This window comes from Olea europaea, chromosome 20, assembly GCF_002742605.1.
Source record: "Olea europaea var. sylvestris chromosome 20, O_europaea_v1, whole genome shotgun sequence".
NCBI lineage: Eukaryota > Viridiplantae > Streptophyta > Magnoliopsida > Lamiales > Oleaceae > Olea > Olea europaea.
Genome location: NC_036256.1, coordinates 3,411,716 through 3,431,075, shown reverse-complemented (window position 1 = coordinate 3,431,075; position 19,360 = coordinate 3,411,716). Strand labels below are relative to the sequence as shown.

The 19,360-nt window shown below is 35.0% G+C and overlaps 1 protein-coding gene and 1 pseudogene across 1 annotated transcript; both read right to left on the bottom strand.

Annotated features, from left to right (window-relative positions):
• Window positions 1–679: 679 nt before the first annotated feature.
• LOC111368968 (probable linoleate 9S-lipoxygenase 5) lies at window positions 680–14,219 on the bottom strand. The gene is made up of 9 exons (XM_022990458.1): window positions 13,802–14,219; window positions 3,861–4,201; window positions 3,498–3,726; window positions 3,026–3,364; window positions 2,828–2,913; window positions 2,631–2,738; window positions 2,199–2,506; window positions 1,842–2,105; window positions 680–1,579 (listed from the first exon to the last, which is right to left on the bottom strand). Exons 1-9 carry the CDS (start codon window positions 14,217–14,219, stop codon window positions 820–822), a joined length of 2,853 nt encoding a protein of 950 aa, XP_022846226.1. The 3' UTR covers window positions 680–819.
• LOC111368966 lies at window positions 13,631–18,415 on the bottom strand (annotated as a pseudogene).
• Between the last annotated feature and the right edge of the window lie 945 nt (window positions 18,416–19,360).

Below are 19,360 nucleotides of genomic sequence, written 5' to 3'. Positions count from 1 at the left end.
AGTTGCGTCGTATGCCCTAGCCATGTCTTCAGCAGATTCAAACGTACCTACCCAGATTCGTTCGCCTCCATTTGCCTTGCCATTGTGTGAGATGGATGCTTGTGGACGGTTGGTCGACAATGGTGCTGACGTTGTTGGTGGTTGAGGAAAAAGGGGATGGGGCATATGGGTCGGGGTTGGGGTTTGAAGGGAGCAACTCCATTTTTTGTGTTTTTTTGTTTATTTATTTAGAGCCCGTACACATTAATGTAAAAATGAGAATGAAAAATATAGTCGTTATGGACCCCATACAAGAAATAAAAATTTAAATTTGATGGCTTGATATAATGGATAACGGTCATATTTTTTATTTTAATGAAGAAAAAATGGGAAACAAACGGGGACTTAATGTGGTAATTCTAAAGTTAACATTTTACCCCTATTATTTTAGTTAAAATTGGTTAAAGTCCATTTCTTTTGGTCAATTAGCGAAAAAGTGGATAGATTCCATTCATTTGGACTTCAAATGCATATTTTTGAAAAGTTAGTGTCACTGCTAACACAAATTGAAGATTAGAGTAAAGTCTGAAAAATTTAAAAGGTTAGGGATTGTTGTTGCAATTTTTCCTAAATAAAACCATAATGATGGTTATTGAGTGCTGCACACTCCGATCTTCTTGTAGTGACAAGAAAAAGGGCGAGAAAGGAAAATTTTGATCTTAATTTTATTACTTGGTGAAGAAATTTGAACTTTGCATGCAATCTTACCTTCAAGGAATGAAGACAAAATTTTCGAGCTGTAAAACATTTGATTTAATGGATATGAAAATACTCTAGACATCAGATTGTGATACTGTTGGGAATTCCACTGCCTGTAAGTCCTCCTTTTTTACTGTCGTCCGAGGTGTTGGGATATAACAAGGTATAAGGCATTTTCACGGGCCCCTTTCGATTCTTTAAGCCCTGGTCTTTATTCCTCTCTGTTATTTCATTTTCTATTGTGACCAGTTTGGTGCTAAATCTGGCAAATGCCTCTTTTTCTTCATCCTTCGGCCACTCGCTAGTGTCTCTTTGTCCAAGGTAAATCTCTTCTGTTGAATGCCGTGAGAGTATCTCTATTAGCGCCACACCAAGGAGGGTTTGGAACTGGGCAGTAATTGTTTTCAAGAAGAACAAATGAAAGTCTTTCTCAAGCTCAGCATGCTCCTGGGTGTCAGGCATGAATCGGCGGCTTACAGCGGGGCGATTTGGAAGGAAGCCGGCATAAGGATATTGTCCGAAATTGACGGCTGCATGAAGAGCAGAAGCTACCCATATGATTATTGTGCATGTCTGAATAAGGTCATCCTTTGTCTGCATTTTAGGCCACCATGGCTTGTCTTTTAAGTCTCCATGGCCTTCTTCACGAAGCTCCGTCCACCATGATTGAAGTTCTGAATCACCTTGGATCAGGTCATCTGTCTCGTAATGGATAGAACAATAGTCGGTGACCCAGTCTTTAATTGCTGACCAAATCTCAAGTCCGTCAACAGCGAAAGGATAATCCTCTATGAGAAGTCTAAGACCATGACGATGGTTCGGGTCTTTAACAGCCACTCCTCTGAATATGCAAAGTAATTGAAGGTTAGCGAGATTGTGAGAACAATTGACTTTCCTTATTTCATTCCCCTTTTTAACTCCAGATTCTGGAAAGATTACTCTTTAAACCCTTCCTTTTCTCTGTAGTGGATAGATTATGGTAAGTGGAAAAATTTATGGGTATCCCTCTGCGTATTTCTGTGTTCATTACTCATGTATTGTAAATTCTAACAGATATAAATCAAAATCATTTAGAATGGTTGCTATAAAACTTTCTGACTGACCTTTTGAGCAGATCCTCAGGAAGGGCCTGCTCAGTGAAGTTCCAGTTCTTATAGATAACAGCAGACATTTCCATGGAATATCTTGCTGGAAAGACCGTTGTCTCAAGTATTCCGCCTGCATTGATGAGTGTGTGCCGAGCCAAGGCATTTATGTTCATTGTATCGCGGAAATGTGGTTGCAGTAGCTTGTACATTGGGTGAAGCACACTCAACTGTCTGTTTGTTGCAATCACAAATGGCTCTATTGCTGCGTGGGTGTTCAACCTGCATATCAAGATTGCAAGTACGGTACTATATTACAAATTGGTTAAGCTTCTAAAATATAATTATTTCATCTTCTTTCACATGTAAACTTACCAGTGGCTAATGAGCTGATGATAACCCGAATCGTTCACTGCAACGTAAGCTTTAGCCAACTGCCATTTTGAGTTTTCAATTCCGTGCTCGGACGGAGTAAATACTTGGCTGATGGGATCATATACATTTACGTCGTCTTGTTCTCTGCTCAATTCAATTGCCAGTGGCTTCAAAGTCCCATTATCTTGAAGCAAAAGGACAGTTCGACTTGCATACGTCCTTGTGTATTTCGTCTTGTTAATCTTTCTAAGGTATGGTATCAGCTCGTCGTGATAATCCAATATGAACAGCTTGTTACCTGCAATTGCCTGTGTTCACACAAAGTAATAGAAGACATTAATTGAAATAGAATACTTCATGTATTATCAATTCAAGTACTCTGCTTTTTCCATTCTCTTTCTATATATGAATTAGAGGAAAGGAATGATATACTTCTTCTACAGTTAGCCCGTTCATGTTTTTCTCAATCTGCTCCTTTGTCATTGAACTATTTTGATTACCATATACTTTGGGATCTAGCTTGCTAGCAGGTGGAAATTCCTGTTAGGTAGAAAAGTAGTAAAATAGCTCAATGAGAAAAAAACATAGTTGTTTCAAGGGTAAGAATAGAGGAAGAAAGTTTCTTTTACCTCGAGACATCGAATAATAACAGGGTTCACTCCAGCTATCATTTCTCGGCCAAATTCTTCATCTGTTTTCCATGCTGTTTCATCGTCTGCAATGATTCCATAGAATGCTCATATTTGTAATGGGATATATGCATCAAATTTTATTTAAGACTCTCAAAGAATCAAATGAAGTTTTTTAAGATAGAAATCATATTATACTTTTGATGATATCAGGTTTCGGGAATTTAAGTGGTCGTCCACCAGACACATGAAGAAGTTCCTTGAACGACTCCCATGGAAGGCATTCTCTTGTATTTCTTAGTGGACGACTGTCTGGAAGATTATTTTCTTCTTTGTATAGCTTATGTATGTCTTGCAAATTGTCGAACTCATTGATGGTCTTGTTAAATACAGCTCCAATCTCTGGGATCAATACCTGACCCAGGGAATTAAAAGAAGAACAGATGAATTCTGAGAACTTCACTTGACTGAACCGCTCATCTCGTGGAACATAAATGTTCAAATTCAGTAGTAGCAACCGAGTTTCTATGTTTGGATCTGTAAATGCAACTCTGAAAAGTAAATTCCTTGCCAACAGGAATAAAACTAGGTGCTGTAGAACCATATAAAAATCGAAATTATGACCTCCCAGAATCTATCAACCAAAAATATATATTGGGTTTTTACTTGCCTTTTTTATTTGGTCGACGACCTGTTCTTCCTCTACGAGGATATGGGAATTCCTGTGAACCACCAAGCACGGGACGTCCTTCTTCAGGACTTCCCAAGTCATTATATAATGCATAGTCATATACTCTGTCCCACTCCTTTAGCATGCCAGAACCATCTCCACGAAGATTGATGAGTTCATCTTCCCTATATGCTTGTAGTGGTTCCGGTGTATTGCATGGAAGATATGTCTGATGATACATACAGTTTTTTAAGTTGTCTTGTTCAATCTCAGAGTGCACAAATTTCTTGGATGATTGAAAAAACTTGCTTATTATGATACTTTTTTTTGCCTTAGACATTTTTCAGTGGAAGGTAGAAATACCTTGTATGCAAAGAAGACACGATCGTATTTGTAACGATACGCAGGATAAACCCAAGAATTGCAGACAAATTGGAGCTGACCGATGCCCGGAACATCTTCTAAAGTAACATTCTTGAGGTAAAACTGGCTAGGGTGATGGTTTTTGATAAGGAAAGCACCAGGGACTCCCATCGACTCGTCCCAGTCAAATGTAATGTTGAATGTGGCATCCTCATTGGCAGACAACGAAGTGAACTTTGATCCCCAACTCTCCAAGTATGCTTCTTTTCCAAGTTTCCCTCTCGATCCATTTTCTATAAGATTAACCGTCAGTTTGATACCATAAAAGATTACACCAATAGTTTACTGTTTAATCTCTTAAATGGTAATGACCAAGTTAATAATTTTTTAATTGATTGTTCTATATGCATTCCCTCCTACTGAGCTATAGAGAAAAATCAGAATAGATACTATAAAGGCTACGTTATGTTGAACATATTCAAGCTAGCCAAAAGGTTGTAATATTTTAGTTCTTGATTTTCTGGGTTTCTTGCTACATTCTTGGAACTTGGGAGAATACTTCTTTCTTGAAAATTCTGTTGCATGGTAATTACGTAGTGAAAGATTACAAAATTAACATCTTTTCATCAGGGTTTCTCAGAATTTTTAACATAAAAGGAGATGTACTCTATCAATTAATAGGTGATAGAATAAGAATCTATCTTCATCCATTCCTGAGTTACATTTTTTCAAAAAAATATATTCTTAAACAGTGATTTGAAATCATTTCAACTACACACTCTTTAAATTACACATAAATCTAAAATTTTTAAATTTTTTTCAACCACTCATTTTTCAAAAAAATACTATTCCACCCATTTTCATTTCCGAAAAATGGGGGCCAAACAGGGTCTTATATGCATTTTTGGAATGCTGGTTTAAAGACCTAAAGAGATTTCTTACGAGTTAATATGTATTGTACTTTTTTCTTAGTTGAAGTTTTGTCTCACTATTTTTCTGACAAATTTTTTAATGAAACAAAGAATGTATTTAAAAGAATGGAGAATTGCAATCACAATCCCAAAACCTTTTTGTTGCAAACTTTATTAAAACATTTAGTTCGTACCACCCACACTTTCAAACTTTTCATTTTGTTGCAACACGTGGACTATGTCTCTTTAATCATTAATTGACTAAGAAAATGTATTTTGACCAAATTTTTAATATTTTAAAAAGGGCAAATTAGTAACCTTTATAGGGTAGGGTTTGGGAAGAAGATAAACTTTTCTTTTTCTTTTATTTTTTTATGTAACTATTTTAATTGTTTTATATGAAAAATTCAAAGTTACTATTTTGCCATATTTGAAATATGTAAAATTTGGTCAAAATATATTTTCCTAGTCAACTTGAGATATGATGTTTTGGCTAAGGAGATGAAGCCATATGCCTTCTCATCCAACGAAAACTATTCCATACGTAACACTATAATTACTTCTTCTTTTTTATCATTTGAAAACTGATGCAAATATATACGCTTGAAGCCATACTTCATCTTCTCTCTTGCTCTATCATTTTAGAGTGTTTGAGTTAAATGCTTAGTTTGTGTTTGGATTCGCTTGTTTTCAATTGTTATTTATTATGCAATCACGTTTACGTACATCGTTAGTGACCGAATATTTTGTGTTGCAACAAAATGAAATATTTTAGACTGTAGATGGCACAAATTAAGGGTTTTAATAAAATCCATGACAAAATAAAAGATTTGGAGCTGTGGCTTCAATTCTCCCTTACAAGAATGATAGGCTCTTTTTCTTTCACTATTTTTCCTAGTATATTTTAGTTAGACATATGCTATGTAAATAGACATCTAAACAAATCGATATAAACATTGTTTTTTATGACCAATTCGTCACACATTACAAGCATTACTACCACCTAATTCTTACAAGTGACCTATATGTATGATTTATATTCTTGTAACTCATGAAGGACTGTAAACTACCTAAATATATAGACCTATATTGTAAAAGGATGAAGAATACAAGTGGAGCAAATTCTCTTTTCTATTCCTATGTCAATATTCTCTTGTTCTTTAGTCAATTTTATTATTTTGCCCATGCTTGGTGAGAATTAAAATTAGATTTTTAGTAGATTTTAATAAAAATTGATGAAATGTGTGTTTGAAAAACTATGAATCTTATGAGATATGTGGTTAAAATCAATTATTTATTTTAACTTAGATTAAAATCTAAATTTTAATTCAAATTAGTTTACAACAAAAATCCGAGTTTATGATTGATGCATATGATATCTCTTTCCCTCTCAAATTATTAAAACTCTTGAATTAAGCTATCAAAGGTAGTAGTGTTTAAAATGAATTCAATATAAAACATCCTTACATAACAAGGTTTTATCTCATTGAACATTTACTCTTATTTGTTAGGGATTAAAATTCAGTTTTTAATTTAAGTTAAAATCAACAATTAATTTTAACCAAATATTTCATGAAATTCACAACTTTTCAATAATATATTTTAGAGGAAAATTGTAGCTACGGTACCAAACATTTCATTTAATAGCATACTTGACCCAAACCTTTCATTTGTGTCATCCACAATACCAAACTTTTCAAAATTCTTGCTTGGAGTCCAAATGAAAAAAAATTGTTAGTTTGATCGTTAGTTGACCATATAATTGACTTTGACAATAATTTTGACTAATTTTAAAGGTTAAAATGGTAACTTTACGTTTTTTATAGTAAAACAACTAAAATAAAAAATCAAATAACTCGTTCTTCTCCATCCACTCCACACATACCCAACCCCTCCCCAAAACGAACACCACCACCACTACTAGACGGCTCTACCGTACCCAAATAACATAAATGCCACCTCCTACGCCTCCACCTCCATCACACCACAAGATCTCCACATCAAATCTACAACCAACACAACCCAGTTTTGCACTAGATAAGGTTCGACTTTTGACATAAAAATGCAATTTGGGAATATAAATATACAAGGTGAACAAGCTGTGCAGTGAACATTCATGCCACTGTCACCATTGCTTTTCCTCACCATCATCACCACTTTCATTCACTAGAACCACCACTTACACCATAACAATAACAAAATCTCAAATCAAATCTGATTTTAAAACCAATTTTGATTTACAGATCTAAAGAAAAGAAGTTCGTCACACTCTCATTCTTCCTTTATTGGGTGACATTAGCTATGTCAATGACATCCGGTTGCCTGAATGGCGATGACGATCGATCACCTGGGTGGCGACGATGATGAATTTAGGAGGCACAAATAAAATGTTTGGATCAAATAAAATGTTTGGATCAAATCTGCTATTAAATGAAATGTTTGATACCATGATTACAATTTTTCATCTATTTTTATCAAAATTTATTAAAAATTTAATTTTAATCCCATCAAACATGGGCTTAATATTTTTTAGGCTTAATAGCAAAAGACAACCTACAAACTTTTCCATGTACGATATACCTTCCTACCAATTGAAAATTGCAAAAAAGGTCCCGTTTGAAACCTTTTGTTAGATATACACCCTTAACGTCAACGTTTGTTAGTTTAACTATTAGAAAAAGTAAAAATGGGGACAAAATTAAGAATGAATAATTATAGTTACAATTCGAAACTTTTTAAAATTTCTTTTACAAAATATAACTAAGGGGGTGTACTCAATTGAGATTTTAATAACTTTTTGGAATTAAAATGTTTATAAATATTAAATGTAAACTTTTTGAAACTCTCTAAAAGTATTGATGTATTCAATTGAAACTTTTATAAACTTTTAAAAAATCTCTAGAAGTCACAATGTATTCAACTAAAACTTTTTAAAAGTCTCTGAAAGTATTGAGGTATTCAAATTTTAATGACTTCTAGCGTACTAACTTTTAAGCAAAATGGTACTCATAAAATCTCAAAATTTGTCTCTCATTAATCACAAGATTTTGGGAGACTTTTAAAAAAAAATGAAATTTTTTTTTTTCAATATTTCTCTTTCATTTTTCCTTCTACGAACATTAGAGTTATAATTAAAATTTATTTTTTCTATTGATTATATATCTCTCTTATTATTTATCTTTATTTTCTATAAAAATAAATTGGATTTTTGTAACATTTTTTTCTTCTTTCATTCATTTTTTTTTGTGAAAAATCTATTTTTTATTAAATTATAAAATTCTATATGGCATATTTATAATTAAATTTAAATGTATTAATTTTTTATTTATTTTAAAGATATATTATATTAATAATATTGAATATTAAATTTACTTTTTAACACTATATATATATATATAAGTCAGACCCCTGTTTTTGTTCAAATAAATTATAGATAAATAATGATTTATTTGATTTGAAAACAAAAATGCTTGTTATTTAGTATTCAATTGAATATAAAGTATTCAAGCAACAACAAAAAGAAGAATCACAAAAGTTTTTAATTTTTATTATTTTTAAAATAACCTTTTATTTTATGAGGAGGGGAAGGAAAATTGTTGGAACTACCACTTTGTAATTCTTATATACGAATTTCACATTATTGCACTAAATCCCATAAACTTTACTTTAAATGAAAGTTTTTAAAAGTCTTTTGAATTCTATAAAATCTATAAAAGTTTTAAAATAAAAGTTTATAGAAATCTACGAAATTTTTTCACTAATTCCATACAAATCTACAAAAAATATCGAAAATCACAAAAGTCATCACTTAAAAAAATCCATTATAGTTTTCAAAAGTCACAATTGAATGCACCCCCCTAAATTTTTTATACATGTCACCCACGAACCTAAATCTTTTAAATTTTATTTTCTCTCCACCCTCCTCATCTTCTTCCCCATCGCCAACAAGAAAGACAATGAGATACACACATTGCTAATTCATCAAAACCAAATAAGAACCATGTTTGAATGAAAAGGATTTTCGTAAATGAGATTCTACAAGAAAAACTGCTAGAGACTATAATCGCACTAGGGAACAAAAACTCGAATCGAACGTAGTTTGAAAAGAAAATGGATCTGTTGGGACTTTGTCACCCAACCAAGATAATATATGGAAATCGAAACACAAACAATACGAAAACAGTAAACATAACACGTAAAAATGGTCATCTAATTCGACAAAGCCTAATCTGGGGAGCTTAGAGATAAGATCCCATCATTATGTGCAAGAACCTCCCAAGATAGAGCAAAAGTTTGGAGTACAATAGTCATACCATCGACTCAACAATAGATCATCGATCTTTAATAGATCTTACAATAATCTACGCCTAATCAACACAAGACTAGACACAAGTGTAGTATAGCACTTTATAGTTCAACACCGACCCAAAAAGGTCCTAAAACTCCTTGTCAGGAGCACTATACACAACCAGCACTACAGTGGGACTTCACAGCAGACCAAAGTCCAAATCAAGGACAAGATCTAATATACAACAAAGAACCAACTACGTATCTGAAAGTCAGAGGTGATCATACTAGAGAGAAGAAAAATGCAAGAGGCTTCGAGAGAAAATCTAAATGAGTGAGAATGAAAAATCAATCAAAACCATCTACTGGGCCAACCAAGGGTCAAAAGAAATGGATATAAACCACATCGATTGATTTTGATCAATGGTCCAGATGTATCCTCAACAAATGCAGATCCGTATGAAGTGAACCAGCCAGTAAATGTGTGCCAAGTGGACAGGACCTTTAAAAAACATTTTTCCACTTTTTAAAAAAGTGCTTTGGGTTTTGAAAACACCATTTTACAATATTCATCTTGTTTTCTCAAACTCCCCCCTTTCTCTAGTTGCTACATGCACGTGACGGTATTTCATCCTATATCATTGCCCTAGTTACCCGCAAAAGATTGACTCGTATCAATATATAGCAAAGATAGACAAGATTTAAACTTACCAACAGTTAGAAATTTTGTTCCCATATTAGACGAGTTTACATCGTTATGAATTTTTTTAAATATAACCTCACCACATGCAATTTTCTTTCATATGAAGTGACACTTCACCTCAATGTGCTTATATCTTTCATGATAAATAGGATTTTTACATAAAAGCAAAGCACTTTGACTACTAGCAAAAATAATGTAACTCTTGTAAAAAATTCAATTCTCCTAAAATTCCTTTTAACTAGATACTCTCTTTTACATATTTGATTATTGCCACATATTCAACCTCCGTGCTATATAATGTGACAATATGTTGAAGTTATGATTTCCATATGATGCAATTATCACCAAGTTTAAAGAAATAGGCGGTTGTAGACTTTCTTTGGTCTTTATCACCGGTGAAATTTGAGTCTACATACCCCTTTAAAGTAAGCTACTCAAATCTCTTTTTAAACACCAACCCCATATTTAATGTCCCGACTATGTATCTTAGAAGCCATTTTAACCCAACCCAATGAGGTTTTCCCTGATTAGCATGAGTCTACTTAAGAACTTATAGCATAAATCAAATCAGGCCTAGTAGTGACCATAGAAAATAGGACGATCCTATGGCATTAGCGTATGGGATATTCTTCCATTTCTTTTATTTTAGATTCAGTTTTATGTGATTGAGATGATGATAGATTCATATGGGCTGCAAGAGGTATATTCGCATGCTTAGCTTCTTTCATGCCAAATTTGATTATAACTTTGTTCAAATAAGAACTTTGTGTTATAGTTAAAATGTTATGTTGCTTAGTTCTGTTAATAATCATTTCCAAAATTTTCTTGGCATTTCCCAAATCTTTCATATTAAAGTCAGACTTTAAATGGTTTTTTAAGTCTCAAAATTTCAGCTTTGCTAGAACTAGCCAATAACATGTCATCAACGTATAAAAATAAATAGATCTCCCTACCAGTCCTAGCATTATTGTAGTATAAACAATGATCAAATTCACTTCTCTTGAAGTCAATCTTCAACACAAATGTGTCAAATCTAATGTGCTATTGCCTTGGGCTTTGTTTGAGCCCACACAATGATTTTTACAACTTGTAGACATAATCTTCATTTTCCTTCATTTCAAACCCTTGGGGTTGACTCAAATAAATTTCCTTATCTAACTTATCGTGAAAAAAAGTCATCTCGACATCTAATTTTTCAAGTTCCTAATTGAATTGAACAACCAGTGTAAACTTCAATTTTATGGTCTTGTATTTGACAATCGAGGATAAGATCTCATTATAGTCAACACCTTCCATTTGAGTAAAGCCTTCGACTGCAAGCCTAGTTTTATATCTCAAAGGGTCGGAAGATGTAATCCCATCCTTCAGTTTGAAAATCTACTCGCATTGAACAACTCTTTGATTTTTAGGTTTCTTCACTAATTTTCATGTGTTATTTTGGAGTAAAGATTTCATTTTTTTTTCATTGCGTCTTTCCATTTCTCAAATTTAGAGTTATTCATGGCCTCTTCATAAGATGAAGGTTCTGAATACTCTAAAGATTTACTGAAGATAAGGACAAAGTCAATCAAGTTATTTATTTTATATCTAAGATTTGGTTTGACTTGTCTCCTTTCTCTATCTTTAACCAATTGATAATTTTAAGTACTTGTTCCAACAGTGGGAACACTTGGGTTTTCAATTTCAGTCTCAACCTCAACTTGAGGTAGATCTATTTCACCTTCATCCGTGTTAACAATATTTTCATCAAGTTGTTAAACACCAGCTTCAATATTCTCTTATTGAGTGGAGTTTAGCCTTGCTAGTTTTACCTCATTTCGTAAAGTAGTCTATTTAGTTTGTTCTTTTGGATTATCAATTTTATTCTTTATACATGACATTTCGGATTCATTAAATATCACATTTCTACTATTAATGATCTTGATGCCTTGTACACCAAACACCCACAACCTATACCCCTATGGGGTACCCTATTATCACACACTTAGTTGCTTTAGGGTCTAGTTTTCCTTCAACCTGATGTGCATACGCTGCACAACAAAACACTCTAATGTGAGAAAGATTTGAGGGCTTTCCAATACAAAGTTCCAGTGGAGTCTCAAATCCTACAGAACTATATAGAGATCAATTTATAAGATAAGTAGCTGTAGTAACAGCCTCAGTTCAAAACCCCTTAGCTAATCCATAATTGGTTAATTATACAACTAACCTTGTTAATTAGAGTTTAATTCATTCTTTCAGCGATCCCATTTTGTTGAGGTGTGTGCTTATTTTTTGCTTATCCGATGCTCGATTTAGTGTGTGTGTGAGATTAGCCAACATTGAACTAACACCTATATTAGAATACAACCAATCAAGTGTTGTTGATTTATTCATAGTCTCAACCCTCTTGTGGTCATTTTTCCTCACACCTCTCGTGTAACAATTACTCCTTATGCTTTTCTCTCCAGTCCTGAGGTATTTCTAGTACAAAAAGGGTTCCAAAAAATCATTATGATGCATTTTTCCGCACAAGGGTTCAGAATTAGATACTTGTAAACTTAGAAAGAGAGATAGTAAGTCTTTCTCATATCCACACCACCATTCTCTAGAATTCAAATCTCAAAGTCATTACTAGACACATCTCACTTTTGATAAATTATATCTCAATTTTTCTTCTTCATTTTTTTTTGACATCTCCTGTGCAAGACTTCTCTTCATTAAGCTTTCTAAATGACCCATGTAGCGAGTTTTAGGCCGATGACTCCCAAGTCAGACGACTATAGGGCATCAAGTTTTTAGATACCCTTGCAGGCTTAATCACTCGGGTCATAAAGGCTATGAAAAGAAGTAAAAAAATGTATAATGATCGGTGCCTGTTTTAGACTTTTTAACTCAAACCCTTTCAATTAACACCGAGGTCCGAGAATTCCAAACCATCGCACTTCTAGGAAGACAAGCACTAACCTTCTCACCCCCAAACTGCCTTTTTTTTATGAAGACAAATACTAACCTTCTCACCCCCAAACTGCTTTTTTTTTTTTTTTTTTTTTGCAGTTTGGTTTCTAAATAAGGTACTTGGGAATTTTATTCAAACCTAAGTCAACAACATCAACAATTCCACAAAAATTACATTGTGTACCAACATAAGTGATAAATAAATATGGCTCTGTGTTCAAGTAATCAAATCTAACATGGATAAGTTTTAAAGTAAAAGTACAAGTTAAGATGTTATCCGACATCTAACTAAATATGTACTCAATTCAAACAAATAATATCTTCATAGACGGCAAGTCGTCAACGCTACTAAACAATTTATTTATTTATTATTATTTTTTTTATGAATGATTTTTTTTTATTTTTTATTTATTTTATAACAGTTATACGGACTCGATTAGCAGTTGAAAAGTATGTATTCTGGTATCCTAAAACTCACCCACCCCCAAACTAAAATACTACATTGTCCCCAATGTATAAGCAAAACTAAACAAAGTAAGGGGTAAGGATCAGAAACTTCCCGGGTAAATGGATGCGATGAATAATCAGGCTGCTCCAATTGGTAGGTATCACGACAGATGTAGCTTTTCTTTGTTGTGAGGCTTTAATTCTCTGTTTCAAGTATTCAAAATATTAGTGATAGCATACAAAAGTTAGATATTTGCAATAAATTCATACCAAGAAAGATTGAGATTTAGGTACCACCTTAAAGATGCATATCACGTCAATGTAAAATCAATAGAATGCTAAGATGTTAATGATGAACCTAGATAACCATGTCAAAATAAAATGAACTTAATAAATAAATATGCCTAAGTTACTGATGTATGTCTGAAAGTACCACTTAAAATGTGTCCAACACTACCCATTTAAAGGCATGAGTTCCTAAATTAATGCAGTCCCTAAAAGTATATGTAATGCAATAGTTAATTAAAATAGCAAAAGGAGAAAGAAGAATGGGTTGCCTTCCATTAAGCGCTCGATTTATAGTCTAGAGCTCGACTTTTTGTTCATTCATTCTGGTGTTGCAAGTTGAATGATTGATTTTTCTTTTGAAAATTCACCGTTCCAATATGGCTTCAACCGTTGTCCATTAACCTTAAAGGTCCCTTTACTTTCATGCGTTATTTCAATTGTCCCATAAGGAAACACCTTGACTATGGTGTATGGCCCTGACCACCTAGACCTCAATTTACCAGGAAAAAGTTTGAGTCTAGAATTGTACAGCAAAACTTGTTGCCCAACCTCAAACTTCTTTCTTTGAATGTGCATGTCATGCCACTTTTTTGTGCGCTCCTTGTATAGTTTTGCGTTCTCAGAGGCTTCCAATCGAAACTCATCCATTTCATTCAACTGAAGTAATCTCTTTTCACCGGTGGCCTTTAAATTAAAGTTCAAGTTCTTGACTACCCAATAAGCTCGGTGCTCCAATTCAACTGGCAAATGACACGCTTTTCCAAAAACCAGACGATAAGGAGACATGCCTATAGGTGTTTTAAAAGCCGTTCTGTAAGCCCACAAAGCATCGTCAAGTTTCTTAGACCAATCTTTTCTTGAAGAACTCACTGTTACCTCCAGTATCCGCTTTAATTCTCGATTGGAGATTTCAACTTGACTGCTGGTCTGAGGGTGATAAGGGGTAGCTATACGATGTCAGACGCCATATTTAGCCAGCAAATACTCAAACTGACGATTGCAAAAGTGTTTGCCCCCATCACTTATGATAACTCGAGGTGTACCATAACGGGTGAAAATATACTTCTTTAGGAACCCAATTACAACCTTTGCATCATTGGTTGGCAATGCTATTGCTTCCACCCACTTAGAAACATAATCAACGACGACAAGTATATACTGATTCGAGAATGATGAGGAAAATGGCCCCATAAAGTCGATCCCCCACACATCAAAGAGCTCTACCTCCAGAATGCTATTCAGAGGATTCTCGTTCTTTACTGAGATATTTCCCGTGCCCTGACATCTATCACACCTCTTCACAAATTCAAATGTATCTCGGAATATCGATGGCCAGTAAAAACCAGACTGTAGAATTTTAGCGGCAGTTTTTGATGCTCCAAAGTGTCCAGTATAGGCAGATGAATGACACTGCTTGAGTATCTGAGGGATCTCTTTGTTAGGAATACACCGCCTAATAATTCGATCTGGACCCCGCCTATAAAGAATAGGGTCATCCCAAAAATAATACTTCAAGTCAGAAAAGAATTTTTTCTTTTGATGACTTGAATAGTCTGGTGGAATAATGGATTTGGCCAGATAATTCACTATACCAGCATACCAAGGTACATCCTCTATATTGAAAATCTGTTCATCTGAAAAGATCTCATTTATGTTCACTGACTTTTCCTGTTCTCCATGCTCAAGTCGGGATAGGTGATCAGTTACTAAGTTTTCACTTCCCTTCTTATCTCTTATCTCTAAATCAAATTCTTGCAGAAGTAATACCCATCTGATTAGTCTTGGCTTTGCATCTTTCTTTGTCATTAGATACTTTAAAGCTGCATGATCTGTATAAACTATTACCTTTGATCCAACAAGATAAGAACGAAATTTATCAAAGGCGTAGACTATAGCTAAAAGTTCCTTCTCAGTGGTGGCATAGTTCAGCTGTGCATCATTCAATGTCTTGCTTGCATAATAGATCACGTGAAAAAATTTATCTCGTCGCTGTCCCAATACTGCTCCCACTACATAGTCACTTGCATCACACATTAGTTCAAAGGGCAAACTCCAATCTGGTGCAACAATTACTGGCGCTGAAATTAACTTTTCCTTTAAAGTGTTGAAAGACAATCGACATTCTTCAGAGAAGTTGAAAGGGACATCCTTGACTAGTAGATTGCATAATGGTTTAGTGATCTTAGAGAAGTCTTTGATGAAGCGCCGATAAAATCCAGCATGATCAAGGAAACTTCGAACCCCCTTGACCGAGGTTGGTGGTGGTAACTTCTCAATAACTTGAATCTTTGCCTTGTCCACTTCAATCCCTTTAGCTGAAATTCGATTCCCCAACACGATGCCCTCTTGTACCATGAAGTGACACTTTTCCCAGTTTAATACCAAATTTGTTTCCTTACACCACTGCAAGACCAAGTTTAAGTTCTCAAGACACTCATCAAACGAAGAACCAAAAACTGAGAAATCATCCATAAAGACCTCTATGAATTTTTCCACCATATCAGAGAAGATGGCCATCATGCAACGCTGAAATGTGGCGGGAGCATTACATAGACCAAATGGCATCCTACGATACGCAAAGGTGCCTTAGGGACAAGTAAACGTAGTCTTCTCTTGATCCTTGGGCGCTATCGAAATCTGATTATAACCGGAGTATCCATCAAGAAAACAATAATGGGAGTGACCTGCTAACCTTTCCAACATCTGATCAATAAATGGGAGGGAAAAGTGGTCCTTTCGAGTAGCAGTGTTGAGTTTGCAATAATCAATGCATACCCTCCATCCCGTAACAGTTCTGGTGGGAATCAATTCATTCTTCTCATTTTGCACTACTGTAATACCTCCCTTTTTTGGCACAACCTGAACAGGACTAATCCATGCACTGTCTGAAAAAGGATAGATTATCCCTGCATCCAAAAACTTCAAAACTTCTACTCTGACTACCTCTTTCATATTTGGATTGAGTCTCCTCTGGCTGTCTATACTTGGTCTAAAATTATCCTCCATGAGAATTTTATGCATGTAGATTGTAGGGCTGATCTCTCTGATGTCGGCAATAGACCATCCAATAGCTGTTTTATTTTCTCTGAGTACTCTTAGCAATCTCTCTTCTTCAAGCTTACTAATGGAGTTTGAAATAATAACAGGCAATGTGGAAGATTTTCCCAGGTAGTCATAACGAAGGTGAGATAGCAACTGCTTGAGCTCTAACTCAGGGGGCATTTGAATTGATGGCAAAGGCTTTGTAGGACCAGTGCCTAATTCCTCAAAGTGTGGTCTGCGCCTATATGGAGGATTAGCTTCAAGATTTCTTGCACATGTTTCAATCTCATTAGAATCAGATTGAGTAGATTGAGAGTGTACAATGCATGCCTCATATGGATCTGGTGGATTATGCAACGGGAACGTATCATTTACTGTATTATCAATCACATCGATCTGAAAGCAACTGTCTGACTCTGCTGGATATCTATGGCCTTGAACACATTAAATGTGACATGTTCTTTACCAAGTCTCAAAATCAGTTGACCTTTTTGCACATCAATAAGGGCTCTACCGGTAGCTAAAAAGGGTCGACCGAAAATAAGTGGAATATCCCTATCCTCCTCCATGTCAAGAATGAGAAAATCAGCTGGGAAGATGAATTTGTCCACTTTTACCAAGATATCCTCAATAATTCCTCTTGGGTGCGTGATAGACCGATCTGCTAGTTGTAAAGTCAATGTAGTTGCTTTAGCCTCCCCTAAACCCAGTTTTCTAAAAATAGATAATGGTATCAAATTAATACTTGGACCTAGATCACATAAAGCTTTATCAAAATAATAATCACCTATAGTGCAAGGTAGAGTAAAACTCCCTGGATCTTTTAATTTGGGAGGTAGCTTCTTTTGTATTCTGGCGCTACATTCCTTTGTCAACATTACAGTCTCATGTTCGTCTAGCTTGCGTTTGTTAGATAAAATATCTTTCAAGAATTTGGCGTAACTAGGCATCTGAACTAGAGCATCCGCGAAAGGGATGTTGATGTGAAGCTTTTTGAAGACCTCAAGGAATTTTGTATACTGCCTGTCTAACTTGTGTTTTTGCAACCTCTGAGGAAATGGAATTGGCGGCTCGTATGGTTTAATAGGAGCAGTTTCCTTAATTTGCGGTGTATTTGAACTCTCTTTGATAGATGTATCTGTTGTTTGTTCAGTCTGTTCTGCATGCTCTTCATCAGTAGAGGGTATTTTTTCCTTATTTGCAGTTGGCCTCTTAACATGGAACTCAGGTAATTGGACCCCACTTCTAGTAGTAATTACTTTGACGTGTTCTTTGGGATTAACCTCTGTATTGCTTGGCAATGTACCTGGTGCTCTGCCCGATATAGCTTGTGCCATCTGTCCCATCTGAGTCTCCAAGTTTTTAATTGCAGCACTTTGATTCTGGATAGTTGTCTCAGTCTTCCTCATAAATTGATTATTCGCATCCATGTACTGATCTGTCTTTTCCATGAATTTACCAAACATCTTTTCCAAGGGAGTTCTCTTCTCTGCTTGCTGAAACTGAGAACCATGTGGTGCAGTGAGATTCTGATTGCTCCAGGAAAAATTCGGGTGCTTTCTCCAACTAGGGTTGTAGGTGTCAGAATATGGATTATTTTGTTGGCGTTGACCCCCTTGTATGAAATTCACGTGTTCCGTACCTTGTATACGAATTGGACAATTTACTATACTGTGATCTGCCCCACATTCTTCACAACTTGCTCTTTTAGCCTGTACTACATTAGCTGACTGTGACATGCTCTCTACCTTATAAACCAAAGAGTCATTTTTTGCAGACAACGCTGTATACGTATCCACCTCATAAACTCCCGGTACTTTCTTGTGAACAACACGCCCAGAGGCCCACATGGCTATGGTAATAGCCACTCTCTCAAACAATTCCAAAGCTTCATCAATTATCTTTGTGGATAAGGAGTCATTGGATGATGAGTCCACCATGCTTTTATAAGATGGAAGTAGACCTGCATAAAAATATTGGACCTGAAGCCCCTTGCTGATGCTATGATGAGGGCACTTCCGAAGCATGTTCTTGAATCTATTCCAAGTTTCATCAAAGGATTCGGTTTCTCCCTACCGAAATATGGATATGTCATGCTTCAACTTCGCAATCTTAGCTGGTGAGAAGAATTTGGTGCAAAATTTTTGAGCCAAGTCATTCCAAGTGATAATACTAGCAATAGGCTGTGAATCTAACCATTCAAGTGCTCTATCCCGTAGAGTATGTGGAAATAATCCCAATTGATTGCATCATCTGAAATCCCTTGATATTTAAAGTGTTGACACATCTCCAAAAATCGAGAGACATGTGTATGTGGATTTTCATCAGCCCTGCCATAAAATTGATGTCCATTTTGGAATAAATGAATGACATTGGTCTTCAGCTGAAAGTTTGGTTGTCCAAACGGAGGATAAACGATGCTAGATTGACTTTGAATAATTTGTGGAGTCATAAAGTCCCCAACTAGCATGTTTCCTTCATTAACCACTGCTTCTTTGTTCACTTGAATAATTGGATTATTCTGTCCGTTGGCCATCTCTCGTTGTTTTATTTCTCTTGCTTCTCTTTGCCTACGGTGAAAAGTATGTTCGATTTCTGGATCAGTTGGTATTAGTTCACCGTCCCTCGAATTTCGCATAAAATGCAAGAGAAAATTAAAGTGCTAAAATAACCGTAAAATAAAAAAAAAAATAAAAAAATAAAAAAAAAATAATAAATAAAATATAATAATAATAAAAGAAAAGTTCAAATTAGTGCCAAGATAAATGAAATTAAACTAAAATACAATCCCCGGCAACGGCGCCAAAAACTTGTTCTCTAAAATCCTACACCGCAAGTGCACGGGTCACGTTCAAGTAATAGAGTGAAACTTTTGAGTTCAAGTA

Coding starts and splice junctions, on each gene's coding strand:
- LOC111368968 (XM_022990458.1), bottom strand. CDS start 14,219: ATGTCTCCTTATCGTCTGGTTTTTGGAAAAGCGTGTCATTTGCCAGTT. Junction 3,365..3,497: donor TCGTCGACCAAATAAAAAAG/GCAAGTAAAAAC, acceptor TTGCATTTACAG/ATCCAAACATAGAAACTCGG. Junction 2,106..2,198: donor CATCAGCTCATTAGCCACTG/GTAAGTTTACAT, acceptor CTTGATATGCAG/GTTGAACACCCACGCAGCAA.